The following is a 27,502-nucleotide window of genomic DNA, read 5'->3' on the forward strand; positions in this document are numbered from 1 at the left end:
CGTTCTGCAATCTACATTTAGCAGAAAAAAGAAAGTCACTGGCTGAGCAGTCTCTTTGGTGTATGTATTAAGTGGGAGGGTTGTCTTTCAGCACTCTAGCTAGAAGGAGTTATCCTTTAAATCTCTCCTCCTTGCCCATAGAGTGTAAAATTTGCCACTCTGTCGTCTTGTATTTAATTCACTACTGTGCTTTCTTTTAGGCAACCTGCCCAAGCATGCAGCACTGCCCCTGAATCACCACTGGAGCTGAAGCAGACCAGTCACTGTCCCAGCCTCTCAAATCATACTCAGGTCATGATGGTGCCATTGGGGCACCTGGCCAAAGGGGCCACTTTAGAAGATCTTCTTGAAACCTGCATTCAGTCTTTTGGTGAGTGTCAGGAGGTTTTTAGAATCGTTTTTTTTCTTCTGTCCTGGCTGTGTTTAGGTAGCTTACAAGCGAGTTGCATTGGTTTATTGGTAGTATAGAAAGCTGTTAATTGAGAATTTTCTGTGCTACAGGGGACTGTAATTTTTATAGGTTGGTGAATATATGTGTTTACTTTTATAGGTTGGTGAATGTGTTTATGTATGTGTGTAATACATGCTAAGAGATTAGTGACTAGTGTTTTTTCTTGAGGAGCAAGACAAATGCCAGTCATCTATACTTCTGTGAGTGTTTTTTATTGGTCCTTCAAGTGCCAATTTTGTAAACTTTAGTAAAGTAATCATTATATTTTGCATATTGCAGTGATGTTCTCATAATGTGTGTAAGTAATGTGTTCATGTAAACGTTTTTAAATGAGCAGGGCTATTTTTAAACTAACTGAAATCACATTGGATTGCTTTTTGCATTATTAGTATAGATTTATAGTTGATTCTCTGCAAGAGAGAAAGAATCCAAAGAGAAACCACAGCTGTATGCCTTTTTGAGCCTATCAGTTATCCATTTGTATTTTTGCAATAAGAATTATAATACAAGTAAGCGTAATTGTTGCCTAGGCCCTATATCCCTCATTTTCTTTTCCATTTTTTTATTAGTAAATGTGTTTATATTTTATATTATTGAAATGTTAGTACTTAAGGTACTCCAAATGATTCTGAATAATTTTCAGCACATGTGTTCATTAATGCTGTGTCTTTCAGTGGTATGAGCTATTCCCAAAGTATATGTGGCAAATTCTTAGTTGCAGAGTAATCCTTAGAAAATAAATGTACTTGAACACCCACTCAGCTCTAAAATAATTAACCTACATAGTTAAATAGTAACATGACGCTGATCTAGTAGTACAGTGGATAAATGCTGTGTAAACAATGACTAATTTTTCATATTTGTTGGAAAAAAATTTTAAACTTTGAAGCCTTCTAATCAGCATGTACAGAGAAATTTGTGTCTGTGAAAAGTTGATGAAACCTGTAATTGTCAGCAGTATCTTGTTTCTTTTTGGCTTCTTTTCTCTTCCATTTAATTATTGTGAAGAACATACTCACTAAACTGCTATAAAACTCTAATTCCTCAGCAGATGTTGATTTATATTTTTATAAGTTTTGGTTCACTAGAAGAGGGATAAGGCATCTGGAATGTGAGATCTTCAGACAATTTTAATAATGTGCCTACTTGATCAATATTAATGTGTCCACATTTTATAAAAACAAAGGGTAATATAAATATAACCTGATAAAAATCTAGTAAAATTACTAAGGTGATTTGATCTAAAGTAGTGTAGGTGAAACCCTGAATGGGAGATTATTGTTGGCTAATACTCTGTATAGCAACATACAACATGCTAATGTGCTCTCAGATTCCTGGGTGGTTATCCATATATTATATGAACTAAGGTGGCAAAGAAATGCGACTATACCTGTCCAGTTCAGTTCTGTGAATTCAGCATGTGAATCTTTCTTAAGGGTTTCATACTTCAGTTAGGAAATTTACTATATTCCACTAAATAGAGTTTTCTTGAACCTTGCCAGGTGGTACTTAGGTCTAGCAAAGTGAATTGTGCATCTGCAAACGTTATCTCACTCACTAAGGACTGCTAGAATTATGATGTGTGTTGCAGAAGTTTAGACTCTTCATCGGGCAATTCATAGTGGTGTCTCTATTTATGTATCTTCTATGATGTTATACATGTTCTTAAGCCTTGTTGAAATTTCCTGGTAGCATATTTAAATACATTGTAAAGTGCAACTGTTACAACTTTAGATAATCTACATAATGAAGTTCATTACAGAAGGTTCTTGTAGCTACCAAGAAAAACAGTGCAAAATTCATTCACGCTGCTGTGGCAATAAAAGAAAAGGTGAAATAAGTTTAATCTGGGATTTTGAGGAGGTGTGGTGGTAGGGAGAAAAATGGTGGCAAAAAAAGCATAATCACAGAATTATTACAAGCAATCTGAATGATTGATCAGGTTTCTTTCCATGCAAAGTACTGAAGGAGATCTTTTATCCTGTATGCAAATAGTTCTGTTCAGGCTATATCTTCAGTTTTGGATGTGCTGACCTATAATATTTTGTGTGTTATTCTATAAATTCATTATTGTGATCTGAGTTTTATATAAATGTTAAAAATGCGAAAAACCCTAAGACATTTTATATTCTAAGTTTACTCTCTGGGAACAGCCCTTGATTCATTTGCTGTTTAGTGTTAAGGAGAACAATAGGCAGTAGATAGAGATACTGGTGCATCATGTTTCAGAATATATACTGCATCGTGTTAATATTGTGTGTACAAATACAATTCCTACATAATGTATGCAGCTGATTTTATGTTCCTGGACTCAATTATGCAAGTTTGGGAAAAAAAATAATATGTAAGAGAGGCTGCTGTCAGCAGTGGTGTGTAAGGGGAAGTTGGCATCCTTTTGCTGCATATGCAGAGAATATCACAAGAAGGTCTAACTAAGGTCTAACAAAGAAGGTTACATAAGAATGAATACACACTTAGGGCTGTGAAGAACACAAGTATAAGTAATCTGTCGTACAGCATGGATAATGAGAAGGAGGAAAGTGGATATGCTAAGTTAAAATTCAGAGTGAGAGGACTAAGCTTTGCTGTAGTCTCATAAATGGATTCCAGATATTTTGTAGAAAGATATTTTGTCCAGAGAGACAAGTTAATCCAAAACCTACGCTAAGGAGGTACGAAAGAAAGAGTGGATCTTGGACGTAGTGTCTGTGGGGTCTAGAACAACGGTGTGTAGATGACGACACTGGAACATGGACAGAATAGTGTAATTACAATGGCAGTGTTGCACTCTCTAATTCCAAATATAAAGAGTTAGGAGGCCATTTTGGGGGGGCGTGGAGTAGTTGTTAGGGTTTTTCTTAGAAAAGACCAAAAGCTTAGTTAGTACAATTAACTTAAATACCTGCTTTGGGATGATTAGTGTGTGCTCTTTTCACCTTTCAAATTTGGTCTTTGGATTGAACTGATGAATGACAGGCATGTGCTTTAGAGACAGAGTGAGGGTCACGTGAGGTAATCTGGAGTCACGTAGGTGATCACTACATCTGAGAGATCAGCAACATACCAGTGTTTATTCAATAGCATGATGGGAAGAAGATGCCTAAAGTAGAGGTTTCTTCAAGTCCTGTGAAAGGCTGAATCAGGATGAGTAAGATGAATCATCCTGCGAATGAATTACCAAAAGTAAAGGCAACAAAAAAATGCAGGACGCAAATTAGGGCAAGAGTTCGGGGTAAAAACAGTATGATAAGAGATTGAAGGCAGGAAGTGTTTTAGAAAGGAATATTGGTCCTGAGATTAGCAGAAGATTTCACAGAATCACAGAGTAGTTAGGTTGGAAAACACCTTTGAGATCACTGAGTGATGAAACAAAACAAAATAATAAAAATGACTTAACACCACCGAGTCAACTAGACGATGACACTGAGTGCCACATCCAATCTTTTCTTAAAGGGACAGTGACTCCACCAGCCCCCTGGGCAGTCTATTCCAAGGTCTAATCACTCTTTCTGTGAAGAAACTCCTGCTAATGTCCAACCTAAACCTCCCCTGGTGTAGCTTAAAACCATGTCCTCTCATCCTATCACTAGCTGCCTTGGAAAAGAGTTGGCCTCTTCTGGCTATGCCCAGGTTCACCCCCAGCTGGCTACAACCTCCTATCAGGTAGTTGTAGAGAATGATAAATTCACCCCTGAACTTCTTCTCCAGGATAAACAACCCCAGCTCCTTCAGCCACTCCTCATAGGACTTGTGTTCCAGACCATTCACCAGCTTCATTGCTCTTCTCTGGACTCACTGCAGCACCTCAGTGTCCTTCCTGAACTGAGGGACCCAGAACTGAACACAGTACTCAAGGTGTGGCCTCAGCAGTGTCTACTGCAGGGGGATGATCACTTCCCTGGTCCTGCTGACCACACTATTTCTGATGCAGGCCAGGATGCCGTTGGCCTTCTTGACTGCCTGGTCACACTGCTGGCTCATGTTCAGCTGCTGTCAACCAATACCTCAAGGTACTTTTCCGCTGGGCTGCTTTCCAGCCAGTCTGCCCTCAGCCTGTAGCGCTGCATGGGATTATTGTGGCCAAAGTGTAGGACCCAGCACTTGGTCTTACTGTACTGTTAGTTTTGGCCCATGTGTCTAGCCTGTCTAGATCCCTCTGCAGAGCCTTCCTACCCTCCAGCAGATTGGCGCTCCCACCCTACTTGGTGTTGTGTGCAAATTTAATAAGGGTAGACCCAATCCTTTCATCCATATCATCAAAGGTATTGAACAGAGTTTTCTCTACATCTGTAGAGACTTGAAACAGCTCTCATCAGTTTAAAGAGAAGAGATTTGGTTATATAGAACACTGATCTGGAAGATCTCTCAACATTGTAAGTAGCTACAGGATGGTGTTACTCCTAGTAGCTATTGGATTGACAATAAGAATTGTAAAGCACAAGAATCACATGTGATTGCTTAGAAAAAAGGGGATAAAAAGAGAAAGCAAAGAAGGGAGGAGAGTGCATAGAAGAAGGAGGAGGTATGGTAAAATGATTGAAAAAACTAGAAAATACAGAAAGGTTAGATTAAGTGCAACGTCTATATCAGATGTTAATTCTGAACAGAAAGGTCATAAAGAGATAATTAAAAGTTGATGTTCAGTTGACAATAAGATGGCTGAAGTGAGTTCAGGGAAGCAAAGAAGTAGTTATTGGATCTTGGCTTGAAATATGACAGCTTCAAGAGGGAGATATTTTATTCTGGAGGAAATCTTCATTAGTACGTGTGATTCTGCAGTGGAGTTTTAAGTAGAACAGTGACTTTATCCCCCTGCATCTGTGTTTTTCCATTCCGTAGTATATAAAATGCCTGGAAAAGAATGTACTTTTGACTGGCAGACAGTTCTCTGAAAGCCAACATGGCTTTGTCTCTCTCCTATTTTGTTGCTTGTTGTAAAGACACTTAAACTGTTGGCTTTGTTGTTGAACTAAGAGAGTAGGGTCTAGTTTCCTGGTCCATGACCACATTGACAGCTTAATGCTGACAGTTCAGTAGAACACAGGAAGTGTGTGCTTAGTAGCACTGCCCTACTTTTTGGTAGTTCTTATAGTAATCTTTGTGAGACTTCATAAATGCATAAAATGTATTTAGTCCAGAAAGTATTGCAGATCAGAGAGGAAAAATACATCATCAGTGTTCACTTCATTGGGTACTTTGTTAACTGTATCTCTACTAACTATAGAAATGAAATAATTGTTCAGGATATTTGTCACCCTATGATATCCTCATGCCACTGTGAGCTTGAAGTTCTGACTATGTGCTATCAAGTCAGTTTCTATTCTTGCAGGTTTTTTTGTATTTATAATTTCACCTCATGTTTGTGCGCAGTAAGAGGTCCCTGTTTCTTTCCTTTGTGTCTATTTTTATCTTATAAATGTACCTTTTTAAATCTTGAGTAAGGTTTAAGTGTACTTATTTGTTTAAACAAACATACCTTTCAAAGATTGAATGAACTATTTTGGCATGCATTCAAGCTTATAGACCATGTAGGGTCAGAGGGTCTTTTCCTTGCCCATGCAGAATGTTTGTTTTAATTGTTTTTACAAATGTTTAAAAATTCTCAATCGGAACAAAAATGTTTCTTCAGCATAGTGTCCGTTTGATATCACCCAGCTTTGTCTGCAGTAAAGTCCTGAAATATTACTTAGAGCTAGATAACAATTCTAAGAGTGCACTTAAAAGTCATAATTTATTCAAACACTTGTGTCTTGCGAAAAAAAATCTGAGGGTCATTTAAAAGCTGAGAATTCCCCAAGATCTCAAAATTTTAATGTTATGAACAGATTTCTCTCCTTAACCTTTGACTGCGCAATCTTAATCTTTGCCTCTTATATTTGTTCTGGAAGTATGTTTACTATAGCATACGGAAGACCTCTGCTTATCTTACAATTCAGGCACTTGAGTTAAAAAGAGACCAAGAAACATCATCTTTAAATGCATGTCAGTGCAGTGCCCTTTAAAAGAGTTCTTAAAAGAGGTATAAGTAAAGGTCTTTCGGAAAGCATCCGAAATATTTCCCAGAACAGCGTTCTGTGTGGAATCTCACCCACTATAAACTGTGTGCAATGGAGCTAGTTGTTTATACTGATATGTCAATTTTCAATAAGAAAAAAAGTATTTAAACCCATGGCTGGGTTAAAAGAAGTTAAAAATCGTAACTTCAAATATTAGCAATGTTGCTAATAGAATTTATGTGAACCCAATGCAATTTGCAACTTCTAATGGTCATAATACTCTTAGGCAGCTAGGTCTAAGAGGAGGCTGTGATGCAAGTTGTTCTGCAGTGTTTGATCAGTGCTAAACTAGCTTGTTGCCTCATTGTGTGATAAAGTGAGATGTTTGTAAACAAACCTTAGAAACAGTGGAAACTGCATCCAGACTATTCTGTCTGAAAAGTGCCATGGAATTGTTTTGATATAAATCAGAAATCTGGCAAAGGTGCTGGTACTGGTTGCCTCTTAGGTGCTAGCTGCCTAAAACTGCACAAGTTAATCGTAGTTAACATTTTCTAGAATAAAAAAAAATTACATTAGTGGAGCTGTCTAGTCATGTGAACTGATAGTATTTTTATATCTCTTGTATCAGTATCATGCAGAAACATATTGAGTCTTCAGAATTCTTTGAGTCAGGTACTCATTGCATCCATCTTGCAAACAATAAAATAGGCAAGTCATTAGAGTTCACTCATTAGAGCTGTAACCATCTTATCCTTTAAAATACAGAAAACTTGAAAATTGTATCAAGTTTTTACCCTTTCAGTTATCTAGAAAAACCAACTCTGCTCTTGACTGGAAGCATGTATTTATGTTAAAACATACAGTAACTAGTAAAACAATCATGGTTCAGGTACCAAGTTTATAATTTATCAAGTTGAACATACATCAAATTCTAACATAGAATTCTGATTCAAAGGCAGTAAAGTCTTTCAAGGCATATATACATGCACAGACTGCAACTATGGCCATTTACTTTTTTCCCATCAGCTTTGCCTGCACAGTCATTTGTTTTTGTCTCATGCTCTACAAACTTGCAAGGTTCTATCCCTTGCCCTTGAAACTTGGGCTGGATATTAAGGTCCCCAAAAGTATTTAAAGTGCATTCACAATACTGTTCTGTATTAAAGTACTGTTGAGCATTGTGTGATAAGTAGTCTGAGTGTGATTTGGTCAAATATGGTGCAAAAACTTTAATATTGCTTGGCAACAGAAACTATGGTAATGATCAATTAATGACATTGTGGGAACAGAGGAGTCATTACTGCTCTGTAGAATGCATAACATTGTGGGAACAGAAGAGTAGTTACTGCTCGGGAGAATACTAAGTGCTGTTTAGTTAACTATTAAAGCTAATTGTGATTGTGATTTCATTTTTAACTTGATGTCTGAAAAAAATTTCTGAAAAGAAAGAAACTTTAGGTGTCTTTATGTATGTTTTAAAGTTCTGTTTAGCTAATTTGACTTCAGTTTTTTCCATATAATTTTCCAAAGTCAAGAAGTAAGTAATGAAAATGAAGAAAACTTAGACTTCCTTCTTTATATAGCAGTCTCCTATATACTTATATTTACTGTGGGAATATGACTGCAAATACTATCTTCGTACCTCTAAATATAATTTCAGGAGAAGTCAATATGACTTTTAAGTTAGCAACACAAAAATCTTAGATGGTAGTAAAAAATAATTAATTCTCCTGAGATTCATTCTCTCCCAGCAATTGGGGAGTTTCTTCTATATACAGATACTTGATAGTGTGACCTGGTGATTAGAGGCTTAGTAATGTTTTAAGTTTGAAGTGAAACTGCAGAGTTTGTTGGTCCATGGTGAACAAGAGATGTTTCAGTCTCAGTATGAATTGTAGTGGTTTAACCCTGGCCTTCAACCAAGCTACTCGCTTACTGCCACCCACCCCATCCCCTCCTGCCCCAGTGGCGTGGGGAAGAGAACTGTAAGGGTAAAACTGAGAAAACTCAACTCATGGATTAAGATAAAGACAATTTAGTAAGTAAAAAAAAAAAAATAAAGCCAGCAACCAAAACCCAGAAAAACATGCAATATGAAATACTCTATTTTCTTATCACCAGCCAACTGATGCCCAGACAGTCCTCAAGCAACAGCAGCCCTGGCAAACATCCACCCTGTTTTTATATGCTAAGCATTACATCATATGGTGTGGAATACCTCACTGGTCAGTTGGGATTAGCTCTTCTGGTTGTGTTCCTTCACAGCTTTTTGCCCACCCCCAGCCTCCTCGCTGGTGGGACAGTGTGAGAAGGCATGTCCCAGCTGCTGGGTTAGAAGCTAGTTTGCCAGAGTTTGTAAACATCAATGCCATAAATATATCCAAAAGTTAGAGAGCAAAGGCTAGGAATCCTGGGTATGTGACTGGGGGAAATCTGAACAGTAAGTTAGATATACTAGAGCAGGAATAGAGTTGGAGAATGCATCAGTAATGAAAGTCATGGTCAGGAACTGGCACCTAAGCAACCTGCAACATCTTCCAGTCCCTGAGAGGAAAACAGCTTGGAGTTTGCTAGTCTGTTACAGTTTGAACCTTTGGATAGTACAAACTTTGTGCTTGATTGGTTCTGATGACTGGCTGTCCCAGGATCAATTGTGCAATGAGAGAGAAGCTTCTTGTTAAAACACTGCAGTTGTGGGATGTGTAAGTGTTAAGCATGCATCTGGGTTCAGTGGTTAGATAGTGATACCAGCCTCACAAGTTTCTGATTCTATTCTGGAAGTCTCTTTTGTCTTATCCATCAGTGCTTATGCCAGCACAGCTGTGTTGCCAGGCATTACACTTGAATTATTCAGGGTCTGCCTGCAGCTCAAAAGCTGCACTTGGCTCTAGTATCATGATTTAAAGCTTTGGAAAAATTCTTGAATACTCAAATTATGTTTTGTAGGCTTTGGAGAAAAAGACTATTTTATTAAAAAGTTTGCATCTAAATTTGCTAAAATCAATATTTTAAACATGCTGTAGCATGACGTATGATGCGCATGTGCATGCCTGTGAACTTCTTACCTTCCTCTGTGTACCTCATCTGAATTTCCAAGGCTAATGGAATGCTTTCCACCCACATTGCATTTGGTTTCTCTCAACGTACATTTTAATTTCTGAAAATCATCCCATTTCCCGTTGACAAGAGCTTTTATCTCCTTGTTTTCATTTCAAAGAATTACCCACCTAGAGCTCTTTCTGCAAGATGTAGCTTTCCAAAAGCTGTTTCTGAGAGGGGGTAGTAGCTTTCCCTTGAGGCTTTTCTCCCCTCCCCTAATGTTCGCTACTGTCACACAGAATAGTCTTACTATCCTTTGTGGATGCATATTATCCTCACTTGTGCCTTTGATATATCTGCATTGTTTGAGTATTTGGAGGAGCAGTAGTGGTTCCCCCTGCCCTATTCCATAGGGAGTTTGAAGCAACTAGGCTTGAAGAAACACCAAGTTTATGGTGTTTCTTCTAACATTTGTGTTTACTTGGCTGGTTTAGAGTTCTGCTGGTGCAGGATTGATCACAAAGCAGTGTGATTCTTTCCTCTTTGAAAAATACTGATTTGTTCTTAGTTTAGTTTTGGAGTTTTTCTTCGTAAGACCAATTGCTTGTATAAATAAATTTATGTATAGCTCAATAGTTGCAAGCATATATGGACAACAAGCAAGTTCAAAAAACCCCATGAAAACCAACCCAAAACTTCAGTGCACTTCCCCGAGGATTTTGGTGCTGTCTGTGAAACATTATGTCATTCTTGTTGCATGAGGGGGAGGGAACACCACCATCCTGTATAGAATTAAATATAAGCTGGAGAGCTCAAGACTCCACCTGCTTTTTGCTGCTGCTAGAATTCAGACAAGCAGTCTTCTACCTAATTAGTGTGTCATATTTGTAAGGACATTCTAATTAAGTTATATTATTTCTGAAAGAGATTAAGCACTTAAGATTAAGATCTGAAATAAAAATTCACTAAAGACAAGTCCAAATTTCTACATTTAAGGTAATTGGTTGCAAAAAAAATATGGTCAAATCCTTGATATATATAATTTCTGCAGAAAAGGGCCTCAGTTGGAAGATGGACTTTAAAACTGAAGATAGTTTAATGATGTTGTGTCACTGCAGAAACTCTTAAGGTGATGGGGGCATGCATAGAGGGATGTGTGTGCTTACTTTTGTGTTTTATATATATACATTGTCCATGTACATTTACTTCCATAGAAATGTATGTGTATATGAAGGTGTGAGGTATGGAATATTAAAAATAATATTCTAATTCTGGTGCTGAGACCTCCTTTGAAGTACTATATTCAGGTTTGCTTCATAAAGGTGGAAGCAACAAAGGGTTCAGAAAACAACATCAAAGTTGACCAGAAAGGTAGAAAACCTGGCTTTTGAGGAAAACAAAAAAATAAAAATAATGTGGTGGTTTTTAGCTCAGAAAAAGAGATGAGGCAAGCAATCATTAAATGCAGAAAATAATTGATAAGTGAATGTGTTTTTGTTTGTTTGTAGGTTTGTTTGTTTATGTTTGGGTTTTTTGGTGGTTTTTATTTTTGTCTGCTGGAGTCCAGGCATAATGGGCTTAAGCTGCCCAAGGTGCCTGAAATTTTTGACTAGACAGAAAGGAGAAATCTCCAATGATGGAAATGCTTGAGTGCTGGAATAAGGCATGTACACAGGCTGTGCAGGCCTCATCACTGTAGAATTTTACCAACAAATTACACTGGTTCTGAAGCATACTGATTTCCTGAACGCTGATTTTGCTTATACAGAGGTATAGAATACATTAGGTCTTAGCCCTTATTTCTGCCATCAACTGAGCTTTCAGCCGTCATCACAAAAACAGTTTAAACTGAATTTGCTCGCTGACTCTCAGTGATGGTGTCACAGCTGATGAGCAGAATGGTGGCTTCTGAGGAATGATTCTGACCAAATGAGGAGAGTTAATCAGCTATCTCTGTTACAGGGTATCAAATTCCAACCACAGTAATAATAAGCCCATGTTAAGAAGACTACTACTTGTTGCTTAATTTTAAACTAAAGGAGAACAGAGTGTTTCCTGTTTGTAAAGGGAAGTTCCAGGGTGTATCCAGGAAATACTCGTGAAACATTCTATTTAATTTTGTTTGCTTTGGTTATCTTGTAGCACTGCACCTTGTGTGTGGGACAGAGACATTGACTTACAGCTGTTTCAGTTCAGTCACTAAACCCTACCACGTACTCCCACATGTACCTGCATATTTCATACGTCTGTGTGTTTCATCGAGGTCTTTGAGACCATAAGACCTTAAGAACATCAGTTCCCTCAGTTTTCAGATCACGTGCTGATTTAATAATTTTTGCAGACATTTGTAGCACTGTTCCTACACCATATTCTTTAAGCTACCAGGAAAAAAAACTTTGCAGAAATCTTGAAGAATTTTATGTAGCACATCAGTATAGCAACCCACAGCTTTCAGCTTTGCACTTAACTCCTGGCAGTTGCTTGATGCTTTTTTGCATTGCATTGTTTTTGATGCTACTCTTTGATAACCACTTGAAGACTTAAGTTCTCAGTAGCTTAGTCACTGATCATGTGATGTTAGTGCTCTGTGATTCACTTCTGATTCATTTCAAATTGTACACTAGGTAATAAGTTGGAACCTGCTTATGAAATAAAGACAATGGACATGAAATAAAGGCCTCTTAGACCTAGAAATCTAACTTTTCTTTCTTGCAAAATTCAGTTCAGTTAAGACATCCTTGGCATTCTTCCTGTTGCCTTATCATTGCATTCATGAGTGGGAGGAAAGGTCTCAGTACAATGGTCTCGTCTGTTGAACATAGTCTTTCTCTTAAGTGTATTTACCACAGACTTGTGGCCATCAGGACCTGGTTAAATGCAGGTAGTTTGCTCATAAAGCCTTACTTACTGACTTTAGAGTAACTTGTTTCTCTCAAGTATTCAAGGTACTTCACTTATTTCTAAATCATGCAATAGAGTGGCTGATGGGCCTAGATTAGGGTGTTCTTATCCTTGTGTGTTCTGAGTCTTATATGAAATGGAACTTTGGTAATTGTAGTTTTTAGTGGCTTTGTGTTACTATATAGATCATAAAATATTTAGCATTCAATGTCTTTATGCTTTCACTCATGGAGTTAAATGCTGGAAAGTACATTCAAGTCTTGCTTTCTTGTTTGTTTCAGAGAATATTTATTAAAATCTTAGTACAATAAGGGAATTTACAGAACAAAAACCATGCAGCCATTTGGTTATTTGTATTTTGCTGCAGTGAAATAAAGCTAAGGCTTATGCAGAATTTTGCAGCATTCTGTAGGGTCAAATGACAAACTGGAACACACCCATTTCACTTTATTTGGTATTCACTCAGTGGTTTTGCTCAGCCGTGTGTGTGGTTAGAAACAGGTATACAAACGGAAATGAAAATGAGTTGCAGAGTTTTAAAACAAACTGCCGGAGGCTCAAGAGAATGCTGCAGAGGCATTCAGAGGCACTCTTGCAACACAGTCAGGAAAGCCCTCTTACGGGCTCCGACATTTGCACAAAGATGCTTTAACATAACTTTTGTTACTTCCTTACATACAGCTACGTTTAGCAGGTTTGCTCTCCAAAAAGGAGTGACCTTGTGGTCAGCAATACAAAAGATCCAATGACAGTTCTGAAATTGAAACTGAGCTGGAGTCTCTTCTCACCTAAGACTCATTGGGTTTTTTTTCAGTTATGAATTTGTGATATACAAGTGGAAGAAGAATCAGACTCACTATTTTTCTTTTTAGAAGCATGTGCTGTATCACCGTGTATATATTTGAAAAGTGTTTCGTTATAAAACTGGGCAGGAAGATGACATAAAATACTTGATACTGCACATGTTTGTAAAATTGTGTGCTGCTAAAATTCCATGCATGCTTGGAGTTCAGTGCTGAGCTATGCTGGGGACCTTAAGATTTTTTTTTTGCTGCAGAGTGTTTGTTTTTTAAGCCTTCACTAATACAATATTTTTCTTTGTGGAAGGGAGCATTTTAATTGGATGAGATAATGAATAGCCAAAAGCCTACTACTGCTTCAATGTGTGCAAAATATTTGCATGTCATTTTAATGAAGTCTATCTCTTATTGCAAGATAATTAGGTCTGGATGTTGTGAAACATAAGTGCACTTTTATTATACAAGAAAATAGCATTAATGTATTGACCTAATTGCTAATAGTAGGTAGAACATGCTGTTTTTCTCTGCATCTTTGTCAAATGGAAAAGAGACCTTTTAGAAGACAGAAATTCAGTTTGGAGCCTGGTGCCAAGTGGTACCTGTGTTATGTCATAGCATAGGATTTTGGAATATGCACAGTGGAAGTGGTAGGAGAGAGAGTTCTTTTCTGTCTTTGTTGTCTGGAAATGATCTATTTGAGCACTTAGGAAAAGCTAGTGATTTAATTACAGCTGTATGTTCTTAGTAGTATGTGCACACATAACCATTTGGCTTCCAGGTTAAGCATATACCGAACTGCTTTTCTGATTAAACAGGAACTGTTAGATGGAGGTTCTGGGAGAACACCAATTTTTGTAAAATGGGTAAAAATTGATACAGACCTCTGTGTGCGAAGCCTAAAAGAATTTTGCTCTTCCTGAAGACACTGGGAGAGTACAAAATGCCAAATACTAAAGGCTTTAATAGGTATTGATTCTTGATGTCCCAGCTTTTCTCTGCAAATTTCCCGCTTCTCTAGCTGAATAATTTGCTTTTTTTTTTTCTTGCAGTGCATCTGCTGTAATACCTAGGCAGTTTCTATCTCAGAAGGATTCTTTCAGTAATGGGTGAAATTGTGTGAGGACACAAGGAATGCATAAACTTTGGTTCATGCTATAAAACTGAGAACTTGTAGCGTAAGTCAAAAGGCAGATCAAAACCTTTTACTTACTTGGGGTCTATAACGTTTTCATGTTTGGGGTTGTGGGGCAGGCAAACCTTCCCCTTGCTCATATTGCTGAAGGCAGAATTGCTCCTTGCAATTTAAGTGTAACTGCTGAACGGAGCTTCAGAAGATGGTGTCGCATGCTCAGTGGTGAAGGCCACCTGATGCATAAAGTTCTCATCCTGGACTTGCAAGTGATTGGGTTACTGCTTGTTCATATATCAGAATTTACTGATCAGGTTTTTTCTGCTTGCTTTGCCTGAGAGGCTGGCTTTAGTAAGATATTCAAGACCATTGCATTGAGTTTACTCTAAACTGACTATGCTTTTGTGAGAAGCGTGAAGTTACCCACACCAGTTACAGGATATGCAGCATGTCGTCTGCTTTCAGGGCGGCAAGCAGTCAACTAAAACAAGAACTTCACTTGTGAGCTACAAATCTGGCTTGTTCTGAGTCACCTTCCTACTAAACTACATCTACTGTGTATGAAATGGAGTCAGTTTGTCTCCTGTCTTAAACTAAATTTGATGAGAAGGCAGGAATCTCAAAGAATTGCATGCATAGAAGAAAGACGTCCAGATAGGTGCTCACAGTGGTGTAAGGGTAGATGTGTGAGTCCAGCATCTATCTGGCTAGGCAGCCTGGAGTCAACCACAACATCTATTGCTTTTGTGTAGCTGATAGCGTTAAGCATGAGTGAGGAGTTATGGCATCATTGTGAGAAAGAGAAGAAAAAGACTTTCAGGGTGTAGTTATAAAGGGCATGAATGGGACTGTTGTGGAATAAAGAACAGAGAAGACAGGTCTAGAGGAAATCAGGTTTCATTAGTTCCACTGAGGATCCAATGTATTGCTCAAAAGGAAACGCCTGGGCTCTGGGGTTCTCTCTTCACGTTTGGTACTTGCTTGTAGAAGGGCATGGAAATTCTTGTGCAATGCCTAGTGTGGATTGTATTGTTTTGAAAATGGGCTCATTTTACTTTTTGGTGAAGTGCAATTTAAAATTGCCTCTCCTTCCACCAGTAATAGATGCCATTTCATATGCTGCAAATTTGCTGTTTCACTTCCCTCTTCTGTTTTCCCTTAGTGTGCATTGCTTATATATATTGTTCCTGTTACTGCTTTTTTAGGTGGTAACTACATTAATCCTCATAGAGGTCAATTTATTTAAAATTATTCAAAAAGATAAATTTTTTGTTTAAAAGGATGTCTAATGCCAGTTAAAGCTATTTGGGTTCTCTCATGTCAGGCTTTAGAAGAACATCATCTGTTAATATCTACAAATGCTTTCACTACCGTGTTTGTTTCAGAAAGGGAAATTTTTTTAAGTGTTCTGCTACGTTTGATCTTATTGGAACATGGAAAAAAACCCACAACACTCGGTAGACAGATACAGTCTAAAAACCTTCTTCAGCTGAAATTCTTGTAATGCATAGTTCAAGCAATGAAATGTCCACCACAGGGAGTATGCATAGGTTTGCTTCAGGGCTTCTGTGTATGTTGTATCTCATTCCATGTGCACTTAGGTATGGATCCTAACTCTATTTTTATGTATGTCATCTCTACAAAAAGTCTCAAAAACATGGATGATTATTGCTAGTGTGTTTCTTAAGTTCAGTCACGCCCCTGACTGATTGGTATGGATAGGTACCTGAATTCTTTTGCTTTGGAGTTCATTAATTTGTTTCAAAGTTTATACTCATATGCCTAAAGCTAAGTATTTAAGTGCATTGATGAGCTTAGATCATTATTATCTGCATATTTTGAGTGCTTTTGAGACACAGCTGGTTTTTTGCTTGTCTTTTTTTTTTTTTCCAAACCTCATAGTGAATATAGCTGTTGTTATATAGCTCTCATCAAAAAAATGATGCCCTTCTTAAGTTAGTAAACTACTGCTATCATTGAAATAGTGTATATGAACAGACCTATTTAGAATTAGGATTCTGAAAAAGCCTCTTGCAACTTGTTTATGAAAGTATAGCCAGATTTCAATATGAATACTCCTTTTCTTTCAGATTTAGAAGGAAATGCTGATCAGAACAGCCAGCTGCTAAAGATAATTCTGGCCATGCATCAGTTTGTCATCTCCTCTGCAGACATGCTTCAGAAACTCGTTGATCTATATCCTTTGCAATATTCACTTGCTGTTAAGATAGTTTTTGATAGCCTAACAAGTTTGAGATGGGTAAGTAGAGGGTATTTGATCTGTGGTTGTATCACTGTTCTAATAAAAACATATACAGTTCTTTACAGTTTTTGGTTGTGTGCGGTGCTGTTGTTTGGGTTAGTGTTGGGGTTTTTTGTTTGATTTAACTTGTCATACAAAGGTTTTAAGTAGGATTAACCATCCTCTATTGGCTGTGGAGGGAATATCTAGCAGGTGCTAGATTAATGTAGACAGCTCAGTTAGCTACTGTGAATCAGGGCCTAAGCTTCAGATCTTTCTCTCTCTGTCCTGTACACAAGTCAAAGAGCAAAGAACAAATGTGTATCATCTGAATGTTACAATTTTCAACAAAAATTTATTTATCTCACATGCACTCAAAATTACACTGCACTGAAATAGATTTTCCATCCTATTTTTTCCCATTTTTAGGTGACTGCCTGGACTCAGGCATGTGTGATTCTGGCTCATTAGATTTTTCACAACATAGCTGAGCTGCTAGATCATATTGACAATAGTAACTTTTCTCAGGATTTTTAATTGTGGAATGCATTACCTGACAGCTTAGCTTTGCAGAATGTTTACTCCTAATTAGATGAGCACAGTACAGGAAGGAGACCTGTCATGCTAAGAATCACCAGCAAATTTTGGTACAATTTGATTTAGATAATCCTTTCTTTCTCCAAACTCTGTATCTTACAGGCATTTACAAGCACCATCATTGACAACAGAGCTTTATTGTAGTGTTGGATTCTGTCTGTCCTGCTGCTTCTCTAACCACAAGTGTTAGATTAAGTGTGCTAAGTTACAGTTGTGGTGTCGTGTTGCATTTAACAGCCTCATGCTCTCTTTGAAAATGAAAGACAGTCAGTGCTTGCATATTTCTGAGATGGAATTCTTTCTACAGTCAGAGAAGTGATTCTAACATCTATCACTTGCATATTTTGTAAGCTTGGTGTTTAACTCTGTGTGTAGCTATCTGTAAAGACATTGAAAGTTAAAGAAAGTTTAAATGGACCAGATTGTCTGGGCTCTTGTATTTTGCAAAACCTTGCAAATGTCTCAGTTTCACCATTTTCCATCCCCTAAGTTACATGAGTGATTTTAGGTGGTTATAGATTGTCTGTAGGTCATCTAACTTTGGACATTCATATTGGAGCCTTTCAAAGTATTTGGGAACTTAGACCTCACTATTTCTATAGTCAGCCTAATGTAAGAATATGGGTGCTTCAATTGTGAATTATATGTCCCCTTCGTTGCATTAGGTTTAGGCTGTAGTTGATTTCAGTCAGATTGTGAGAGGATCCACAAGATATTTTAATTAAATTATGTTTTTCAGACCTGAAAATATGTCATCTACATCAGAAGAATGAAGACATGCATAATCCATGTTCCAAATGGATTTTTCATGTCTTCAGCAGACATTGGCTAAAATATCAAAACATGTTTTGTAGAGCTAATAGACTAAAAATATGGGTGTTTCTTTCCAGTTATCACAGCAAATCAAATGAAAACTGTTATGGTTACTATGAAGAGGCATTTTACATTTTGCTCTGCCATTGTATACAATTTGTTATGTTTAAAAGACAATAGCATTTTTTTTTAAAGCTCCAGTGAATCACAATGATCTGAAAAGGATTTTTTCATAAAAGCAATGATTGATAAATTTGGTATTACTGTTTCAAATTTTAATGAGATGTGCAAGTGCATGAGTTTTATTAGAAATTGTGAGGCATGTTGCAAAGAAACATATGTAGAAAACAGAATCATTTCACTGCTTAACACTAGTCAGTACTTGGGCAGCTATATCAGTATTACTTACAGCAGTCATAGCTGCAATAAACCTTGGTAACAACTTTAGGGTGTACTTTCTATACACTTATGTAAAACCCTAATCTGGTATTATTTGCCATCAGTAGAATGATTCCTGTTGCTTGCAGGTTGGGAAGTATCAAGCATGTTACATTCCATATCATATGTGAGTGGATATGGTTTTCCTTAACAGTTTTTTACCTATCTTAATGCTTTAGAAAATAACTCCTCCATGCTGTGTGTAAAGATATGCTATTTTGTGAGGTAAGTATATTCTTAGTTGGTAGCTATTCGTCCATAGCTATCCATGTGCTATATATAAGTATGCTTTTGCATATCTTAAGTTGACATTAAAAAGAGAAACAGCTGTCCTGCTTCAGCTTTTTGAGGTTCCCTGTAGCACCTTTTACACAAAAGGGCCCAACTGGCTTTGAGTAGATCTGTTTGTCCCTGCATTAGTTGCTGCTGGGTCACAGTTTTGAACTGAGTCAGTATGAATCTGTATCTGTACCTTAAACATCCATGAAAATTGACAGTGCTCAGGAATTGGCAACTTTGTGTCTAATATTATGTAGGTCTATTAGAAATGAAGTGGGATATTACAGCTTATATTAAGCAATACCCTGTTCCATTTGGTAGGTAACTCTCCTTTGTAATTCTGCATAGTCACTTGCAGTGATCCTGGAACACATTTTTGTTGCATTTGTTTAATTAAGTATAATAAAGTTTGGTATCTCAGTTTAGAGAAAAACAAGGGGAAAAAAGATGTAGCTCTAATAGATCGATGATAGCTTTTTTTTACACAAATGAGAAATAATTAGTAACAGGAAAGTAAAGTTTGTGTTAAATTGTGATGATTTTATTGTCTCAAAGCAAATTATCAGAATGCTTTGGTGTTGTATGAGATCTGGCAACGCTTTTGCTTCTAGGCAAATGCATACATACATGTGTCTATAAGAATGTGCATTTCCATTTTTCCAACAAGCATAGATTTTTTTTATGATACTGGGTCTGGCTGTTACGGAGTTAACTTTCTTCATAGCAGCCTCTATGATGCTGTGCTTTGAATCTGTGAGTAAACCACCCCAACATTTTAGGTATTGCATTATAGTGATTGCGCTGCATCAAGACTTTCTCACTCTGCTCTGCCCAGAGTTTAGGCTGGGAGGGGACACAGATAGGATAGCTGACCTGAACTGACTGAGAGACTGCTCCATGCTGTACAGTGTCATGCTCAGCAAGAAAAGCTTAGGGGATAGTCATTCCAAAGTTGTTGTTGCTTGGATACTGACTGGGCATCTTGTGTGAGATGGTGTTTGCCTTCGCATCACTTGATTTCCTTCAGTTATTAAACTGTCTTTATTTTGGCCCACACATTTTTCTCACTTTTGTTCTACTCTCTCCCATTCCTCTGCAGGAGAGGAAGGAGTGAGCACCTGAGTGGGTACTTAGTTGCTGGCCAGTGTCTACCCACAACGAGTGCCAAGTCACATGTAGAAAATGAAATATAAGTACAAAATATATGACTGAAACAATTTGAATGCCCCACAAGGGCATTCTTTCTCTGAAAAGATTTTGTGAATCACCTGTGAAGTGTTAAATGTATCTAATTAGTAAATTTATTGCTAACAGTTTATTTTTTAATGTCCAGACCACATAATTTCAAGTTTCAAAGGAATATATAAAATCTGAGAGTTAGTGAGGAAAAAATCAATATGTATATTATCTAGATCTATTGTGAAACTAGAAATTCTGATATTGCAATCATATGTACAGCTGTAAGCCAGGTGGTTTCTAGTTTGGTTTTAATCTTGAAATTTTGATTTTTGATAAAATCAAGGTAGCCTCTCAAAAGTATCTAAAAGCAAGATTTATCCCTCAAAGTTGGTCAAGAGGAAATACAACTCATGAACAGGAGCAAATATCTAAATTTCAGCCTAACTGATGTTATAGCAAAATCTTTTTTTATTTTTATTTATTGTTGTTGTTTTGTTTTGTATTTTAATTGTGCAATAGGTATTGGATTACAGAGTTCTGGGTCATGTTCAAAATGGACTCTAAACTATCCACAGCTATGGAGGAATTTCAAGAACTGGTTAGAGCTAATGGTGAGGAGTTACACTGTCGTCTAATTGACACAACACAAATGTGAGTCTCAAAGTCTCAGTATGTTTGGAAAACAAACTCTCTCTGAATTTCCTTTATTTAAATGTAATGTCTCTTATAAGTCATATGTTATCTTTCCTTAGAAGAGTTCATACTTCTTTACAGATGAAGTATATATTATGTAGAGGAAGATAATGCCTTTCAGGAATAGCTTAGGCTGAATTAGCTGCAGTGTAGACTTTGTGCTGATTCTGTATGCTAGACAAGTTTTACTTTATCCAGGGAACTTAGAAAATCTGTATAGGCCTAATTTTGAAAGATCACTTGAAGTCAATGAGAAAGGAGATTACAATTTGATTGGGTAACAGATGACGTAAAAAAAAAGTGTGTTTATATTTTAACACCAAAGGTAAGTGAGGATATAGTTTATTACATTGTCAGACTTTTGACACTGTTTCATACGATTTTAGTTATAAAAATACTTGTCCTGCGAAGAATAAATCCTACAACTATACATCACATAGTTCTCTCTTGGGAAGAAAGCTTTCCTTGTTCCATGAGAGTAAGATAGCTCTGTGGCACTGTATATCAGTGCCTATTCATACTTTGGCTGGAAATGCACAGGCTGAAGCAGAGCAGAATTTGGCATACATTCACTGTTTGTGAAAGAGGATGTTTAGTTTTTCAAATCCAAATAAATTTCTTTACTCCATGGGTGAATAGCAAAGGAGGACAGTTCATACTCAGAGGCTGGTAAAGGAAATCTGTAGGAATTATTAATAGAGGAGCACTGGATGTGTTCCATGAAGACAAAGTTACAGCCAGCCATTCTGGAAATGCAGTGTGGAATCTCATGCTTTCAGTAATATAGTTACATTACATTTATGTGCTACATCAATATAATAAAAGACTAAGTAATATTTTGTCATATAATCTGTACAACATGAATGGAGCTTGCTGTTTAGAAATAAATAATTCACTTTTTACTGCAATTAGGCATGAAAACAATGTTACCTTTGTACTAGGGAGAGAGGAAAATTTTGCTCTTCAGAAAATAACTCGGGATAATTGTTTTAAAAGAAATTCTAGGGATTGGTCTAGAAAGCTAACACAGCGTGTAAAGGCCAACACCAGTAAGAAACGGAAAGTCTCACTTCTTTTTGATCACCTTGAGCCAGAGGAGCTTTCGGACCACCTTACCTATCTTGAATTTAAGTCTTTCAGAAGAATATCAGTAAGTGATTTATTTTTATTTATTTACTTGTTGATTTATTTATTTATGTTAAGCAAAGATGGAAAGTACATAGAAAATATGATAGGGGGTAGTATTACAAGATTAAATCTGCAGTATAAGCTCTTGGACAAGCTGAGTCTGTTTCCAGACTTTTTTTTTTGTTTTACTAGTGTTGAAGGTGGCCAGTGATACTTACTCTGAGTATGTACACCCTTTTGTTGCAGCCATTTGAGAGAGGAAGAGTGAACCTGAAATATGGAGCAGAGTTGGGTCAAGGTTAGTTGGAAGGAAGAGGAGTAAACCTTCTTCCAAATCTGAGATCTTCTTCCAAAGGATCTCTTTTTGTTAGAACAAATGATGTTATTGGGCACTGGAACAAGAAGCCTCCTTTGACTCGAATCAGTAATCAGGCTGAAATGGGGTGAAGGGAACTAGCAATATTCTCCTAGAATGCTAACCTCTTGTGGCTGTAGGGAACAGTGCCTCATTCCTGCACAGTGACTAATGGACGGTATAGAAGATGTTAACTGGACTCTGTTAACTGGACTCTGCTTGCAGTTACTTGTATAGAAGATGTTAACTGGACTCTGCTTGCAGTTACTGATTGTACATAACAAAATAAATACTAGGGATAAGAAACCACTTTAGAAAATGCCATTTTTTAACGTAAGGGGGGCATTTAAAGTATATTATTAGACAAGCTTTCAAGTACACAGTTCTTAAGGACCTATCTCGTTTATATTTTCTTTTGTTTGAGTTGTTCTCTCAGCTATGTTTGTGGCTGTAAGGTGCCAACTTCCCTATCCACCTTGTCTTCACTTGCATCATTGTATGCTACAACATTACTTCTATTCAAACCTAATACAGTTTACACCTGTGAAAGTGAATGTTAGAGACCAAAATCTAAGATGATTGCAAAGGCAGTGTGATGATAAGAGTGAAGGTGAAGTGGGCTTTTAGTGTTCTTTTTGTTGTAATCTACTGGGTTTGGGGCTTTTTGTTAACACTGCAATTTGAAGATGAACCCTTGCAAGGAAAGCGGTTCTCAGTAGATTGTGGAAGATTACACAGTCGTGTACTTTATTTTGAGCTGGCAGTACATGACTCTTTTTGTTTCGTGTTAAATTAAAAAAGCTGTAGAACCAAAGTCATGCACAGATTGCTGCCTGTAGGCAGTAATAATATGCAAAGCTTATATAACTCTTAACATTTTCAAACTCTGTGCAGATATAATGTAATTAATGATTAATGAGTATAACAAGTATGATTTTAGTCAGTGTCAGATTTGTCAGAGTTCCAACAGTTACATACACATATACATTCTATGTGCACTGTTCCTGCATATATGCTTTGGTATAAATTGAGTTTACCAAGACCTCAGATCAGAAAATCATGTGTAATTAATAAATAGCTGTATTCATTCTTTGCAGAATGTGTTCACGATATGCTAAGCTACAGAATCCTTTTGTTATTCTAACTTGGCATCATACACTGTAAGAAAGGCTGCAAATGACCTGCCGTGTTATTAGTCTCTGGAAAAACTATTCATAGGTTTCGTTGTTTGAAAGTCAGAAAGGAATACTTGATCCCCTGAATGTATACAGCACACAGCAAAATCTTCCGTGATTGCAAGACACGATGTATTTTGCAGCAAATTAAAATGTAGGGAGTGATGTTCACAGAGTAATGGCTTCAGGTATGCTGGTGCTTGGAAACCATTTTAATTTATAGTCATAAAATACAGGGAGGCTACACTCTTTTGCAAGAATCTGGATTCTGCATTCCTGTTGAGACTCTTCAAGTTAGTCATTGCACTAACAGACTCTTGCGTTATTTAAGTACCTCAGCTTGTTTAGCAGATCTGCCACTAACAGTCTTGTTACAGCTGACCTCATTAATAAATTTGTGCACCACAATTATTTCAAAACTTTTAAGTAGCACATTACATTTAAATTCTTTCAGCATTTAAAAAAATTCTTTTCTGAAGGAGATGGCTGCTGAGAACAAAATGTAAACTGATCAAACCAATTCATAATTGTAGCGAAACTGCTGTGAAGTCCATAATTATGTAGTCAGTTATTTAAAAATTATCTGTGTAGAATAGATACTTAAGTTTCAAGATCCAGCCAAACCTGGCTGGGGTTCAAAATTCAAACAGTAATTGTAATGTAAGTACTGTGTAATCTCAGAGACAGCTCTGCTTATTACTGTTAAATTTTTTTCCATTTTTAATTTAATAAGAGGACAAATCCATAGGTGTCTGCTGTCATTTCTGCTTTAAAAGTGTTTATAATTCTTATTAAACAGATGGAAAAAAATTGCAAAGTTGTATGAAAGTGAAAGAGGGAAAGCAAGAAACAAACAATAGCCTGACAATTTATGACTTTTCCTTAAGGATCAATGCCATTCATCATATTCCTGTGGCCTTAAGAAAGGAATATATGTCTATTACAGCTTTGAATGTTTTTGGTTAGGTGTTAGTGTTAGTGGTCATAGTAAAGAATGGATGCATAAATCCCATGTCACATTTACTGATGATTCAAATGCTTGTGTATTCTTGTTAATGGCTAAATCAAGAGAATGGATAAGCATTGCATCAACAAAAGCAAATGATTGCTTCTCTTTGATCTTAATGGGAAGAATGGCTTAAAAAAATGTGTCACATACAGGTGTCAAGCTGTATTAAAAATATTAAGGAATGTGTAGCACTCATTCTTAACTGCCTTATATCAGTTTAATATTAATCTCATTGAACTTGCTTTTTTTATTAGTGTAGCTTAATTCAGAAGTGTGCCTCAGCTACCTAAACTGAACACTTAAGTCCCTTAAACTATTACTGAGTTACTACATTACACTTCAAATTCAGTTTAACCTTCCCTGTAGAAACCAAAACTAATGAATCTATGAAGCCACTGAGGCTGTGAGGAAAGCACAAGTTTTACTCATCCTGTGATTTATAAGAGCCAAGGCTCCTGAGATATGGCAAAACAAGGCTTTCACTTAATTCAATTAGTTGAAACCTCTGCTTTGAACTGAGCAAAGCTTTGACGAAGGAAAGATTCAGTGTTATGGACATTTAAGGTGTAAAGTATATCTTTTATATTTCATTTGAAAAGTAGACCTCTGTCTATACGTGGGGTGTGTAGAGACATATACATGAGGTATATGAAATTGTAGATGAATTTTCATTTATGCTTCTTTTGTTTGTGTAAGTTCTCAGATTATCAGAACTACATTGTTAATAGTTGTGTGAAGGAGAATCCAACAATGGAAAGATCAATTTCTCTTTGCAACGGTATCTCTCAGTGGGTGCAGCTAATGGTTCTCAGCAGACCAACGCCACAGCTTCGGGCTGAAGTGTTCATCAAGTTCATTCATGTTGCACAGGTCAGTTAGATTTTGACATGTTTGATGTTTATTTTGTCTTTCTCTGATAAAGCCTTTCTGTTGCTCTTCCCATGCTACTACTGTAGGGTGAACTGGGAGTGTTGGCACTGGTTTCCTGGTTCATACACGCCACATGCGTATTTAGGTATGCATTGCTGTCATATCAGGTATTCAGATGTTACAGTGTCAAGGCACCAGGGCTTTCTTATATTCATTCTGAAGCAATTATTTTCACTGAAAAACTAGATTTGCTTTTGAATCAACGGGTGAGGTTCCAAGCTGTGGCTGCATACCTTTCCAAAGCATGAATTACTCTCATGCCTGCGGCCGTAATTCGAAGCATTCTACCAGAAACATCTCTCTGGATAGAAGCAGAGTTACATTCTTATTGGTATTCTTTGCATACTAATTCAACTGCAGTCATAACCAAGGTAGTAGTGTTTCCTAGTTGTGTTGGACTATGGGAAGAGGGAGAAGTGCAGAGGAAGTACTTTGAAGACTTACTGTATCTGCAGATTTAATATCTGTTTTAATGACAGTAGAATAAGTCTGTGTTTCACCCAGTAAAATCACAACTTATTACCAAAATTCGTGAAGTCAAATGGCGCAAAACTTGTAAGACTTCAGAGTAATACAACAGAGGAAATGCAAAATTTGGGTGTGCACATTGAACAACTTGAGCCTTTAAATAACAAATACTGGGTTTTTTTATTTTATTTTTTTGACACAGAAGCTCCACCAGCTGCAGAATTTCAATACATTAATGGCAGTGATAGGAGGTCTCTGTCACAGTTCCATTTCCAGGCTCAAGGAAACAAGCTCTTATGTTCCTCATGATGTAATTAAGGTTGGTATTGCTCCTCTAAGTTTCACAAATAAGATAACCCTTAACTTTTTTGTCATTGCACATACATAAAGCAACCTTACTTAATTGGATAGGATGGAAAGACATGACAAAAATTCCTTTGGTTTTGTAGGGTTTTTCTTTGTCATTTCATCTCTACATCACCAGTTACACCAATACTTATTCCAACCGCACCTGTCTTCAAGACTCGTATAGGTTCTCTGAAGATTCTCTTTTAATACTCAGATGTGACAATCTGTATTTTCATTTATAAGCAGTAGTACAGAATAACATTTGAGCATGAAAGTGGAGAATTGGATCCTAGAACATTTGAGAGCAAAACTGTTGTTATTCGTAGCAACATTGACCATCCTGAGTCTGTGAAATGCTAGCACAGAGCTGTGCATTTTGAGGTCAAAACTGAAAGGACTGTTTTTGTTCATCTGAACTTTCCCTGTGATGGATTTTATCTAGTGCAGACTTGAACAAACTTGGCCCTAATCACACATGATAATACAGTGGAATGTTAGGAATCTGTTGTAATTTCCAGTAAAATTCTTGTGAAGTACAGATGAAAGCTACTAAAAATGTGTAGGAAAGCATATTTTTTAGCAATGAAATGATTTCTTAAGGGACTTCTTAAGAGCTAAGATACTTTTTTTTTCATTCTGTTTGGAGCCTGAAGGATTTCCTTTAGGTATCTACTTGAACCCATTTTGATCACAGTTTGGTCAACAGTGCATACTTGAAGTATAGTCCCGAAGTATGACCTCCCACTGAGGTCAGAGGATCTTATTTCTTCTCATTTGATGGCATGAGGGATGTAGGATGACCAGCATTATAGATTAGGCTATAGATTAACTATCTGTAATTACATAGTAGTACCTAGATTATATGTGTAGGAAATGTAGAATACCTAGATGTCATTTAAACCTTTAAAATCCATTTCAAGAGTCATTGTGAGTAAATTCCTTAACAGTAACATGGGAAGTTCTTGTGCTGTATGATCAAAACAGAAACAGTAACCAATGTTGATTATTTTTTGTTGTTGTTGGTTTTGTTTTCTCTTTATTTTTAGGTGTTTAATGAAATGACAGAACTGCTTTCATCTTACAGAAATTATGATAGTTATCGGCGTGCCTATAATGAGTGCAGTAACTTTAAGATCCCAATCCTTGGGGTCCACCTGAAAGACCTGATATCACTTCATGAAGGCATGCCAGACTACTTGGAGGACAAAAAGATCAACATATACAAACTATACTCTCTGTATAACCACATAAATGAGCTGATACAACTCCAGGAAATGCCACTGCCTTTGGAGGCTAATATGGACCTTGTTCATTTGCTTACAGTAAGTCTGTAGGATAAGATAAATACCTCCATTTAAAAAAATTCATATATCTCTCAAATAAGTAAGTAGAGAATTCCATTAATTAAATAGTTATGAATACATAGTATTGTAACCTTTTTTTTTTCCCCTTATGGGGAAATGTACAGTAAGAGACGAGAAGAAGTTAGTGATACTGATTTATCTGGCAGCAAGGATAGAGGTGCCAGT

General features: G+C 36.9%; 1 protein-coding gene across 1 annotated transcript in view; it reads left to right on the plus strand.

Annotated features, from left to right (window-relative positions):
- Nucleotides 1-200: 200 nt before the first annotated feature.
- Nucleotides 201-27,502, plus strand: part of RASGRP1 (RAS guanyl releasing protein 1 (calcium and DAG-regulated)) — a gene marked incomplete at its 5' end in the record, with an annotated part of 37,280 nt that continues 9,978 nt past the window's right edge. The window contains 8 exons of the mRNA XM_009075595.1: nucleotides 201-370; nucleotides 16,410-16,515; nucleotides 18,572-18,634; nucleotides 20,387-20,518; nucleotides 21,557-21,710; nucleotides 24,924-25,097; nucleotides 25,828-25,944; nucleotides 27,020-27,295. Of these exons, the coding sequence (XP_009073843.1) occupies nucleotides 201-370; nucleotides 16,410-16,515; nucleotides 18,572-18,634; nucleotides 20,387-20,518; nucleotides 21,557-21,710; nucleotides 24,924-25,097; nucleotides 25,828-25,944; nucleotides 27,020-27,295 (1,192 nt within the window). The remainder of the gene's footprint in view (nucleotides 371-16,409; nucleotides 16,516-18,571; nucleotides 18,635-20,386; nucleotides 20,519-21,556; nucleotides 21,711-24,923; nucleotides 25,098-25,827; nucleotides 25,945-27,019; nucleotides 27,296-27,502) is intronic.

This window comes from Acanthisitta chloris, unplaced genomic scaffold (genome assembly GCF_000695815.1).
Source record: "Acanthisitta chloris isolate BGI_N310 unplaced genomic scaffold, ASM69581v1 scaffold2155, whole genome shotgun sequence".
Lineage (NCBI taxonomy): Eukaryota > Metazoa > Chordata > Aves > Passeriformes > Acanthisittidae > Acanthisitta > Acanthisitta chloris.